This window comes from Macrobrachium rosenbergii, chromosome 48, assembly GCF_040412425.1.
Source record: "Macrobrachium rosenbergii isolate ZJJX-2024 chromosome 48, ASM4041242v1, whole genome shotgun sequence".
Taxonomy (NCBI): Eukaryota; Metazoa; Arthropoda; class Malacostraca; order Decapoda; family Palaemonidae; genus Macrobrachium; species Macrobrachium rosenbergii.
In genome coordinates, this window is record NC_089788.1 from 74,108,126 (window position 1) to 74,120,219 (window position 12,094).

Here is a 12,094-nt window from a genome sequence, read left to right on the forward strand (position 1 = left end):
TCCTGTAACTGTTATTTTTATTTTATGCGATTTTAAAATATTAGCTGGTTGCATTAACATTTTCTTCCCTAAGATAAAGGCCTATCAAGTCACAGAATTATTTTCTAAAGATTTTTATGGGTTTTATCAAATTCATGAGCATATTTTTTTATTTCTCATATTGTTATGTTTAATGAAATTTTGGATTGAGTCATTCTCAAAATTCAAAATTTTCAATTTTGTCCTTTGTTGCTAGACTTGTAAATATTGAAAATGAAGAATGAAAAATATTTTTTAATCAAATTTTTAAAATAAAATTTTTATTGCCATCTTAAGGATGAGTTAATAGAATCACCATCTTTAATCTCTATCACCAAGGTGGAAAATATTTACATTTTTTCCAATGATCACCTTATCTTACCTCAGATGCTATTTTAGGGAAACTAAAGGATTATAAAGGATATATAGATTGTTATGATTAAGAACTTAATATTACAGTTTTATAACCTTCTGTTATTTCTCAGACAGTAGCAGTAACACAGAGATTTCTTCTGTACTGGTATTCAATAACTTCTTTGTTCATGGAAGAACATACTAGGGAATCTTGTTCGCTGTTCATGATTATAATATAAGACTGGTTGGACGTCCCTTGAATAAACTTTGAAATTTTTGTGGGAAGGTTTGTAATAAAGTCTTATTTTAATATTTACTCAAAGTTGTTTTTTCTCAGATATATTTTCTAGCTATAAATCAAATGACTTTTGCAGCTACAGAAAGAAAAAAGATTGTTTTTTTATTTTCTGCAAAGTTTTCAGAATATTAAGGGTTTAACAAAGATATGACGTTGCATTTTTCCAGATATTTGTCATTCTCATTTTCTGTGTCTTTATCATTTTTTTTTTATGCAAATACTAAGAAATTTTTTATTTATTTTTTTAATTTTAGGGACAAACACCTTAATGATGTATGACTTAACAGTTCATTAATAGAACAAGAAACAGGAATAACATCATTTCATTTTGGAATCATCTTAGAAATCATTGAAAGACATTACTTTTGATTCTGGATCATACTGTTTTCCCAGATTTCGGTCAAATACTCACAGCTGGATTGCACTTTCCTATGAATAGTACATGGGAAAACATCTTAAATACAATAATAAATGGTGGGAATACGTTTTCTTCTTCTGCTTCTTCTCTATAAATTCTTCTTCTTCAAATATTTTTATCTTTCCATCTTATCTTATTAGAAGCATCTCAGCTAATTTGCGTCGACTTAAGGTCAAGAACACAAGTGAAATGCTGTAGTTTCTTGAATTCTCGATTAAAATCAGAAGGACTTTTTTTATTATTCCATGAGCTAAAAAGTACTTCATATCGGGTCTGATCGTGACATTGCATTTTAAGAATATTTTCTTCAACTTCTTTTTATCTTCTTTGACTAAAAATCTGCTTTTTATCCTTCTTCTTCTTCTTATTCATTCTTCTTCTTCTTCTTCTGCCTTCTAACAATATAAATGATATTGTTAGTTCTTTTTCTTGATTGATCAAAAATACATCATAGTTATTTTTCCAAAGACGTTTGTTTAGTTTTCTTTAAAGAAAACTATTGAAATGGCTATTTGTCTGTTATTATTCCCTGAGATCTTAAAAACTACATCAGTACTAGAGGTCAGATTGTGACATTGATCATCCACCTCCAATCATCAAACTGTTTTCTCTTGCAGCCATCTAGCCTCAGTGTTTTTCTTAGGTTAAAGTTTTCTGATCTGCATTTGGCACCGCTATAAGAAATAACACAGGCCACCACATGGCCGTATATAAAGTTTCATATGGATTAATGTTGAGAGATTTTTCGATTGAGCCTGAAAAAATGTCAGCGCATGTTTTAATTGTTTTTATTTGAGACAAATGGCCTGAGTTGATAACTCTGATTCATTTCTTGAAAAACAAAAATAATACCGGTGTTGACTAAGACATATGTGTATATATATATGTATATATATAATATATATATATATATATATATATATAATATATATATATATAGCTCTAAAAATGATTCTTGGATATATTCTCATATAAAATATATAAATATATATATACATATGCAAATATGTAGAGAGAGAGAGAGAGAGAGAGAGAGAGAGAGAGAGAGAGAGAGAGAGATGAGCCTTTGAGAGAGAGAGTTAGTAAGACAGCTCAAAACCCTTCTTTACCTAATCAACTAGCTCAGTTTATAATCACCTCCAAATGTAATTTATTAGTAATTGATATTTTGTTTTAACACATTTTTGGTTCATGAAAATAACTGAAGGAACGATTTTGGGAAATTATACATACATATATTCTGTAAATGTGGATAGCTAGAAGAATCATTGTTCATAATTTGTTAATTATTCCAAATAGAATACAACTCAGTGAAATTTACTATGTATGCATTTTTCTAAAGGTAGAAGGTAAAATAACAGAAAAAAATCATTTTGCTTTTTAATAAATAATAAATACATAACATCAGAAGACCTGGTGGTTGCCAGCAGCAAAAGGTCTTTGGGAATTGTGGGTTTATCTGAGAAGGATGTTTCGCTCGTGTCCTCGTGAGGATCTCGGTCTGAGGATTTACTTGGACTCGTTGGAGCCGGAGCCATAGTAGAACCTCCTGGAAGCCTCACGGGATTCGTAGGATTCGACGGAGTCGGGGAACTGAGCCTCACCGGAGTAGGTCACATCGGCGGTGTATCCGTCGTCGTCAGATGCGCGGAAGGCGACCTTCTGCAGGCGACCGTCGGGGAGGTGGACGTAGTAGGATCCTGTGTTCTCGCCGTCTCCTTCCTCCTGGTGTCCGAAGTCGTTGCGGGAGGGTGGGTGGTTGACGGCCCAGTTGAAGTTGTAACGAGCCTCGCCGGACTCGAAGGACTCAGCGGATCCTGAGGAGAACTGCAGGGAAAGGAATCAGAATCTTCAGTCTGAGTCTTCAGAGCTTTGAGGCTTCGATACTTCGACGCCATTTATTATATATTAAATTTCATCATAATTCGAAAAATACTAATAATACTCACCCTTGGGGCAGAGTATCTTTCGAAGCTTTCGAAGCTGTCTGCTGCCACAAGGGCGACTAAGCCCAGAAGAGCGAAAACGACCTGAAATTACAATTGTAAGATATTATTGCTGTTGGTATAAATCATAGGAAATGAACAGCTTTTGTCATTTACAAATACCTAAGTAAATATACATACTTTAATTAAATGTATCATATAAGGAACATCTCATTCCTTACCTTAGCGACCATGTTGATCTTGTTAGAGTCTCGAGAAGAAACTGATGCTTTGTCCTGCCTCATGAATCATTTATATACCACAAACTGCCAGAAGGGTGGAGTCAGTGATCGATTTTAAAACAAGTTTTTCCTGTTAGATTTCCAAAGAGCTTCTGTCACTTTGGTAAGTTGCAATTATGGTTCATCTTTAGTAAACTAAGGAAAGTATTTGAGAGATGTCTTAAGTTTTAATCGTGATGTATCTCTGCAGCTTTCTTGCTGTGTTGAATATTGGGAAACTGTCACAAAATATTCCTGTAATTGTTATTTTTATTTTATGCGATTTTAAAATATTAGCTGGTTGCATTAACATTTCTTCCCCTAAGATAAAGGCCTATCAAGTCACAGAATTATTTTGCTTGAAGATTTCTAGAAGTTTTATCAAATTCTGAGCATATTTTTTTTTTATTTCTCATATTGTTATGTTTAATGAAATTTTGGATCGAGTCATTCTCAAAATTCAAAATTTTCAATTTTGTCCTTTGTCGCTAGACTTGGTAAATATTTAAAATGAAGAATGAAAAATATTTTTTAATCAAATTTTTAGAATAAAATTTTTATTGCCGTCTTAAGGATGAGTTAATAGAATCACCATCTTTAATCTCTATCACCAAGGTATATATTTACTTTTTCCAATGCATCACCTTATCTTACCTCAGATGCTATTTTCTGAAACTAAAGGATTATAAAGGACATATAGATTGTTATGATGTAAGAACTTAATATTACAGTACCCTATAACCTTCTGTTATTTCTCAGACAGTAGCAGTAACACAGAGATTTCTTCTGTACTGGTATTCAATAACTTCGCTGTTCATGGAAGAACATACTGGGAATCTTCTTCGCTACGATTATAATATAAGACGTTGGACGTCCCTTCAGAACTTTGAAAAGGGGAAGTTATGTAATAAAGTCTTATTTTAATATTTACTGGGTTTTTATAGATATATTTTCTAGCTATAAATCAAATGAATTGCAGCTACAGAAAGAAAAAAAGACCGTTGTTCTTTTTTTTTTTTATTTTCTGCGGGGCTTTTGGAATATTAAGGGTTTAACAAAGATATGACGTTGCATTTTTCCAGATTTTTGTCATTCTCATTTTCGTGCCTTCGTCATTTTTTTAATGCAAATACTAAGAAATGTTCCTTATTTATTGTCCGTATTTCTACCAAACACCTTAATGATGTATGAGAAAATATATTCATTAATATATACAAGAAACAGGAGGATTCATATTGCATATTTTTCATTTTGGAATCATCTTAGAAATATGAAAGTCATTACTTTTGATTCTGGATCAAGTTTTCCCAGAGATTTCGAAATACTTTCAGCTGTATTGCACTTTCCTATGGCTAGTTCGAACATCTTAAATACAATAAAAGGCTTCAGAATACTACTACTACTACTACTACTTCTTCTTCTTCTTCTTCTTCTTCTTCTTCTTCTTCTTCTTCTTCTTCTTCTTCTTCTTCTTCTCAGCTAATCCCTCGTCGACTTAAGGTCAACTAACACAAGTGCCTTTGAGTTTCTCTCTTCTCGATTAAAATCAGAAGGACTTTTTTTATTATTCCATGAGCTAAAAGTACTTCAGTATCGGGTCTGATCGTGACATTGCATATTCGAATATTTTCGCAACTCCGTTTTATCTTGCTTTTGACTAAAAATGTGCTTTTGTATCCTGCTTTCTGACTATATGCATTCACAAAGAAGCATTCTTCTGCCTTGATAACAATATAAATGATATGGAAGAATGTTAGTTAGGTTTTTCTGATAATGTCAAAAATACATCATAGTTATTTTTCCAAAGACGTGTGTTGTAGTTTTCTTTTAAAGAAAACTATTGAAATGGCTATTTGTCTGTCCGTCCGCACTTTTTCCGTCCGCCCTGAGATCTTAAAAACTACTGAGGCTAGAGGGCTGCAAATTGGTATGTTGATCATCCACCCTCCAATCATCAAACATACCAAATTGCAGCCATCTAGCCTCAGTAGTTTTTATTTTATTTAAGGTTAAAGTTAGCCATGATCGTGCATCTGGCACCGCTATAGGTGCCACTAACACAGGCCACCACATGGCCGTGGCTGAGAGTTTCATACATTATACACCGGAGAGAAAACTCGATTGCGCCGAAGAAACTTCAGCGCATGTTTTAATTGTTTTTATTTGCCACAGATGGCCTGAGTTGATAACTCTGATTCCATTTCTTGACAAAACAAAAAAAATTCCGGTGTTGACTAAGAGTGGATGCACAGTAAATATATATATGTATATATATATCTAATTTTATATATATATAAATATATATATTTATATATAATATATATATATATATATATATATATATATATATATATATATATATATATATATATATATATATATATATATATGTATAAATACATATGTTTTTATATATATATACAGAGAGAGAGAGAGAGAGAGAGAGAGCGATTCAAAATTATTTTACACTTAATTAAATAAATTGACTATTATCATACTAATGTAATTTATTGATAAGGGTGACGCAACACAAGTATGATAATAACTGAAGGAACTTGATACAAATTTGCCACGAGTTCTGATGGCACTCGAAGAATCATTGTTCATAATTTGTTAATTATTCCAAATAAAATACAACTCTCTTACTATGTATACATTTTCTTAAGGTATAGGAGGTAAAATAATAGAAAAAAAATCGTTTATGCTTTTTAATAAATAATAAATACATAACATTAGAAGACCTGGTGGTTGCCAGCAGCAAAAAGGTCTTTGGGAATTGTGGGTTTATCTGAGAAGGATGTTTCGCTCGTGTCCTTGTGAGGATCTCGGTCTGAGGATTTACTTGGACTCGTTGGAGCCGGAGCCATAGTAGAACCTCCTGGGAGCCTCACGGGATTCGTAGGATTCGACGGAGTCGGGGAACTGAGCCTCACCGGGTAGGTCACATCGGCGGTGTATCCGTCGTCGTCAGAGGCGCGGAAAGCGACCTTCTGCAGGCGACCGTCGGGGAGGTGGACGTAGTAGGATCCCTGTGTTCTCGCCATCTCCTTCTTCCTGGTGTCCGAAGTCGTTACGGGAGGGTGGGTGGTTGACGGCCCAGTTGAAGTTGTAACGAGCCTCGCCGGACTCGAAGGACTCAGCGGATCCTGAGGAGAACTGCAGGGCAAAGGAATCAGAATCTTCAGTCTGAGTGGTCAGAGCTTTGAGGCTTCGATACTTCGACGCCATTTATTATATATTAAATTTCATCATAATTCGAAAAATACTAATAATACTCACCCTTGGGGCAGAGTATCTTTCGAAGCTTTCGAAGCTGTCGGCTGCCACGAGGGCGACTAAGCCCAGAAGAGCGAAAACGACCTGAAATTACAATTGTAAGATGTTATCGCTTTTGGTATAAATCATAGGAAATGAACAGCTTTTGTCATTTACAAATACCTAAGTAAATATACATACTCTAATTAAATGTATCATATAGAGGAACATCTCATTCCTTACCTTAGCGACCATGTTGATCTTGTTAGAGTCTCGAGAAGAAACTGATGCTTTGTCCTGCCTCATGAATCATTTATATACCACAAACTGCCAGAAGGGTGGAGTCAGTGATCGATTCTAAAACAAGTTTTTCCTGTTAGATTTCCAAAGAGCTTCTGTCACTTTGGTAAGTTGCAATTATGGTTCATCCTTAGTAAACTAAGGAAAGTATTTGAAAGATGTATTAAGTTTTAATTGTGATGTATCTCTGCAGCTTTCTTGCTGTGTTGAATATTGAGATACTGTCACAAAATATTCCTGTAATTGTTATTTTTATTTTATGCGATTTTAAAATATTAACCGGTTGCATTAACATTTCTTCCCCTAAGATAAAGGCCTATCAAGTCACAGAATAATTTTGCCTGAAATTTTAGAAGTTTTACCAAATTCTGAGCATAATTTTTTTTTTTATTTTTCATGCTGTCATGTTTAATGAAATTTTGGATCGAGTCATTCTCAAAATTCAAAATTTTCAATTTTTTCCTTTGTCGCTAGACTTGGTAAATATTGAAAATGAAGAATGAAAAATATTTTTTAATCAAATTTTTAAAATAAAATTTTTATTGCCGTCTTAAGGATGAGTTAATAGAATCACCATCTTTAATCTCTATCACCAAGGTAAATATTTACTTTTTCCAATGCATCACCTTATCTTACCTCAGATGCTATTTTCTGAAACTAAAGGATTATAAAGGACGTATAGATTGTTATAGCGTAAGAACTTAATATTACAGTTCCCTATAACCTTCTGTTATTTCTCAAACAGTAGCAGTACTGTAATACGGAGATTTCTTCTGTATTGGTATTCAGTAACTTCGCTGTTCATGGAAGAACATACTGGGAATCTTCTTCGCTACGATTATAATATAAGACGTTGGACGTCCCTTCAGAACTTTGAAAAGGGGAAGTTATGCAGTAAAATCTTATTTTAATATTTACTGGGCTTTTCTAGATATATTTTCTAGCTATAAATCAAATGAATTGCAGCTACAGAAAGAAAAAAGACCGTTGTCCTTTTTTTATCTTCTGCAAAGTTTTTGGAATATTAAGGGTTTAACAAAGATATGACGTTGCATTTTTCCAGATATTTGTCACTCTCATTTTCGTGTCTTTGTCATTTTTTTAAATGCAAATACTAAGAAATTTTCCTTATTTATTGTCCGTATTTCTACCAAACACCTTAATGACGTATGAGAAAATATATTTATTAATATAGAAAAGAAACAGGAGGATTCATATTGCATATTTTTCATTTTGGAATCATCTTAGAAATATGAAAGACATTACTTTTGATTCTGGATCGAGTTTTCCCAGAGATTTCGAAATACTTTCAGCTGTATTGCACTTTCCTATGGCTAGTTCGAACATCTCAAATACAATAAAAGGCTTCAGAATACTACTACTACTTCTTCTTCTTCTTCTTCTTCTTCTTCTTCTTCTTCTTCTTCTTCTTCTTCTTCTTCTTCTTCTTCTTCTTCTCAGCTAATCCCTCGTCGACTTAAGGTCAACTCACACAAGTGCCTTTGAGTTTCTCTCTTCTCGATTAAAATCAGAAGGACTTTTTTTTTTTATTATTCCATGAGCTAAAAGTACTTCAGTATCGGGTCTGACCGTGAAATTGCATATTCGAATATTTTCGCAACTCCCATTTTATCTTGTATTGACTAAAAATCTGCTTTTGCATCCTGCTTTCTGACTATATGCATTCACAAAGAAGCATTCTTCTGCCTTGATAACAATATAAATGATATGGAAGAATGTTAGTTAGGTTTTTCTGATAATGTCAAAAATACATCATAGTTATTTTTCCAAAGACGTGTGTTGTAGTTTTCTGTAAAAGAAAACTATTGAGATGGCTGTTTGTCTGTCCGTCCGCACTTTTTCCGTCCGCCCTCAGATCTTAAAAACTACTGAGGCTAGAGGGCTGCAAATTGGTATGTTGATCATCCACCCTCCAATCATCAAACATACCAAATTGCAGCCATCTAGCCTCAGTAGTTTTCATTTTATTTAAGGTTAAAGTTAGCCATGATCGTGCATTTGGCACCGCTATAGGTGCCACTAACACAGGCCACCACATGGCCGTGGCTGAGAGTTTCATACAGCATTATACACAGGAGAGAAAACTCGATTGAGCCGAAGAAAATTCAGCGCATGTTTTAATTGTTTTTATTTGAGACAAATGGCCTGAGTTGATAACTCTGATTCCATTTCTTGACAAAACAAAAATAATACCGGTGTTGACTAAGAGTGGATGCACAGTAAATATATATATGTATATATATAATATATATATATATATATATATATATATATATATATATATATATATATATATAATATATATATATATATATATATATATATATATATATATATATATATATATATATATATATATATATGTACAGAGAGAGAGAGAGAGAGAGAGAGAGAGAGAGAGAGAGAGAGTAATTAAAAAATATACTGCCGCTTAATCAACTAAATCGTTTATAATCACACAAATGTAATTTATTAGTAAGGGTGACGCAACACAAGCATGGCACTCGAAGAATCATTGTTCATAATTTGTTAATTATTCCAAATAGAATACAACTCTCTTACTATGTATGCATTTTCTTAAGGTAGGAGGTAAAATAATAGAAAAAAAATCATTTATGCTTTTTAATAAATAATAAATACATAACATCAGAAGACCTGGTGGTTGCCAGCAGCAAAAAGGTCTTTGGGAATTGTGGGTTTATCTGAGAAGGATGTTTCGCTCGTGTCCTTGTGAGGATCTCGGTCTGAGGATTTACTTGGACTCGTTGGAGCCGGAGCCATAGTAGAACCTCCTGGGAGCCTCACGGGACTCGTAGGATTCGACGGAGTCGGGGAACTGAGCCTCACCGGAGTAGGTCACATCGGCGGTGTATCCGTCGTCGTCAGAGGCGCGGAAGGCGACCTTCTGCAGGCGACCGTCGGGGAGGTGGACGTAGTAGGATCCCTGTGTGTTCTCGCCATCTCCTTCCTCCTGGTGTCCGAAGTCGTTGCGGGAGGGTGGGTGGTTGACGGCCCAGTTGAAGTTGTAACGAGCCTCGCCGGACTCGAAGGACTCTGCGGATCCTGAGGAGAACTGCAGGCGAAAGGAATCAGAATCTTCAGTCTGATTCTTCAGAGCTTTGAGGCTTCGATACTTCGACGCCATTTATTATATATTAAATTTCATCATAATTCGAAAAATACTAATAATACTCACCCTTGGGGCGGAGTATCTTTCGAAGCTTTCGAAGCTGTCGGCTGCCACGAGGGCGACTAAGCCCAGAAGAGCGAAAGCGACCTGAAATTACAATTGTAAGTTATCGCTTTTGGTATAAATTGTAAGAAATATACAGCTTTTGTCATTTAGAAATACCTAAGTATATATAAATATTCTAATTAAATATATCTTATTGTGAACATCTCATTCCTTACCTTAGCGACCATGTTGATCTTGTTGGAGTCTCGAGAAGAAACTGATGCTTTGTCCTGCCTCATGAATCATTTATATACCACAAACTGCCAGAAGGGTGGAGTCAGTGATCGATTCTAAAACAAGTTTTTCCAGTAAGATTTCCAAAGAGCTTCTGTCACATTAGCAAGCTGCGATTATGGTTCATCCTTAGTAAACTAGGTAAAGTATTTGATAGATATGATATGTTTAGTTTAAGTTAATGTAATCTCTACACCTTTCGTGCTTTATTGAATATTGAAAAACAGACTGATGCAAAATATTTCTAGAACATTTCAATTTTCATTTTACGTCATTGTAAAATATTAATACATTGTGTTAACATTTCTTACCTTAGGGTACTGACCTGTCAGATGGTAGAATATTTTTTGCATAAAGATTTTTAGGAGTTTTGTCAAATTCTAAACAGAAATTCTTTTAATATTTCTCATATTGTTATTTTGTATGAGATTCTGGATCAAGTTATTCTCAGGATTAAAAATTTTTAATTCTGTGTCTGTAGGTTCTCGCTGAATTAGAAGAACATTTCAAATGAAGGCTGAAAAGTATTTTTCGATAAATTCTATTAATATAATCTTTATTGCCGTTTCAAGAATAATTTATGTAAACTCTCCAGTTTAGTTTTCTGTAAAAGAAAACTATTGTGCCGGCTTTGTCTGTCCGTCCGCTCTTTATTCTGTCCGTACTTTTTTTGTCAGCATTTTTTCTGTCCGCCCTCACACCTTAAAAACTACTGAGGCTAGAGGGCTGCAAATTTGTCTGTTGATCATCTATTCTCAAATCATCAGGCATAGCAAATTGCAGCCTCTACCCTCATTAGCTTTTATTAGCTTTTATTTTATTTAAAGTTAAAATTAGCCATAATCGTGCTTCTGGTACCGACATAGGATAGGCCACCATACCGAGACCTACGAAAGATAGATTTATTTTTGGTGTCCTTGATTATATGCTGCAGTGGCTTCACAGAAATCTCGATTGCGCCGAAGAATCTTGGCGCTTTTTTTACCTGTTTAATATCCACCTCAAAGGAAAATGTAATTTAAGTTTTCCAGTCGATAACCTTACACGGTCTTTTAGGGAAATAATCACGGATATATGTTCGCATAACACTTCAAGGCTCTGCTGTTTGCAGAAAGCTTCAAGGCTCTGCTGTTCGCAGAAAACTTCAAGGTTCTGCTGTTCGCAGAACGCTTCAAGGCTCTGCTGTTCGCAGAAATCTTCAAGGCTCTGCTGTTCGCAGAACGCTTCAAGGCTCTGCTGTTCGCTGAAAAGGCTCTGCCGTTCAAGCTTCAGGCTCTGCGTTGCACTTCAAGGCTCTGCCAGAACGCTTCAAGGCTCCCAAGGCTCTGCCGTTGTTCAAGGCTCTGCTGTTCGCAGAACGCTTCAAGGCTCTGCTGTTTGCAGAATGCTTCAAGGCTCTGCTGTTCGCAGAACGCTTCAAGGCTCTGCCGTTCGCAGAACGCTTCAAGGCTCTGCCGTTCGCAGAACGCTTCAAGGCTCTGCCGTTCGCAGAACGCTTCAAGGCTCTGCTGTTCGCAGAATGCTTCAAGGCTCTGCTGTTCACAGAAAGCTTCAGGGCTCTGCTGTTTACAGAACGCTTCAAGGCTCTGCTGTTCGCAGAACGCTTCAAGGCTCTGCCGTTCGCAGAACGCTTCAAGGCTCAGCTGTTCGAGGTTCTGCTGTTCGCAGAAAGCTTCAAGGCTCTGCTGTTCGAGGTTCTGGTGTTCGCAGAAAGCTGAAAGGTTCTGCTGTTCACAGAAAGCTTAAAGGGAATCT

General features: G+C 35.2%; 3 protein-coding genes across 5 annotated transcripts in view; all 3 read right to left on the reverse strand.

Moving 5' to 3' along the window:
• The window catches only part of LOC136831560 (pro-resilin-like), a 367,651-nt gene that overhangs the window by 115,439 nt on the left and 240,118 nt on the right, over positions 1-12,094 (reverse strand). The gene's annotated exons all lie outside the window — the stretch shown is intronic.
• LOC136831755 (pro-resilin-like) lies at positions 2,543-3,284 on the reverse strand. The gene is made up of 3 exons (XM_067092376.1): positions 3,256-3,284; positions 3,038-3,118; positions 2,543-2,915 (listed from the first exon to the last, which is right to left on the reverse strand). The coding sequence occupies exons 1-3, from the start codon at positions 3,265-3,267 to the stop codon at positions 2,598-2,600; spliced, it is 411 nt and encodes a 136-aa protein (XP_066948477.1). The 5' UTR covers positions 3,268-3,284; the 3' UTR covers positions 2,543-2,597.
• Positions 9,480-10,344, reverse strand: LOC136831650 (pro-resilin-like). Its single transcript, XM_067092278.1, has 3 exons — positions 10,282-10,344; positions 10,067-10,147; positions 9,480-9,943 (listed from the first exon to the last, which is right to left on the reverse strand). Exons 1-3 carry the CDS (start codon positions 10,342-10,344, stop codon positions 9,623-9,625), a joined length of 465 nt encoding a protein of 154 aa, XP_066948379.1. The 3' UTR covers positions 9,480-9,622.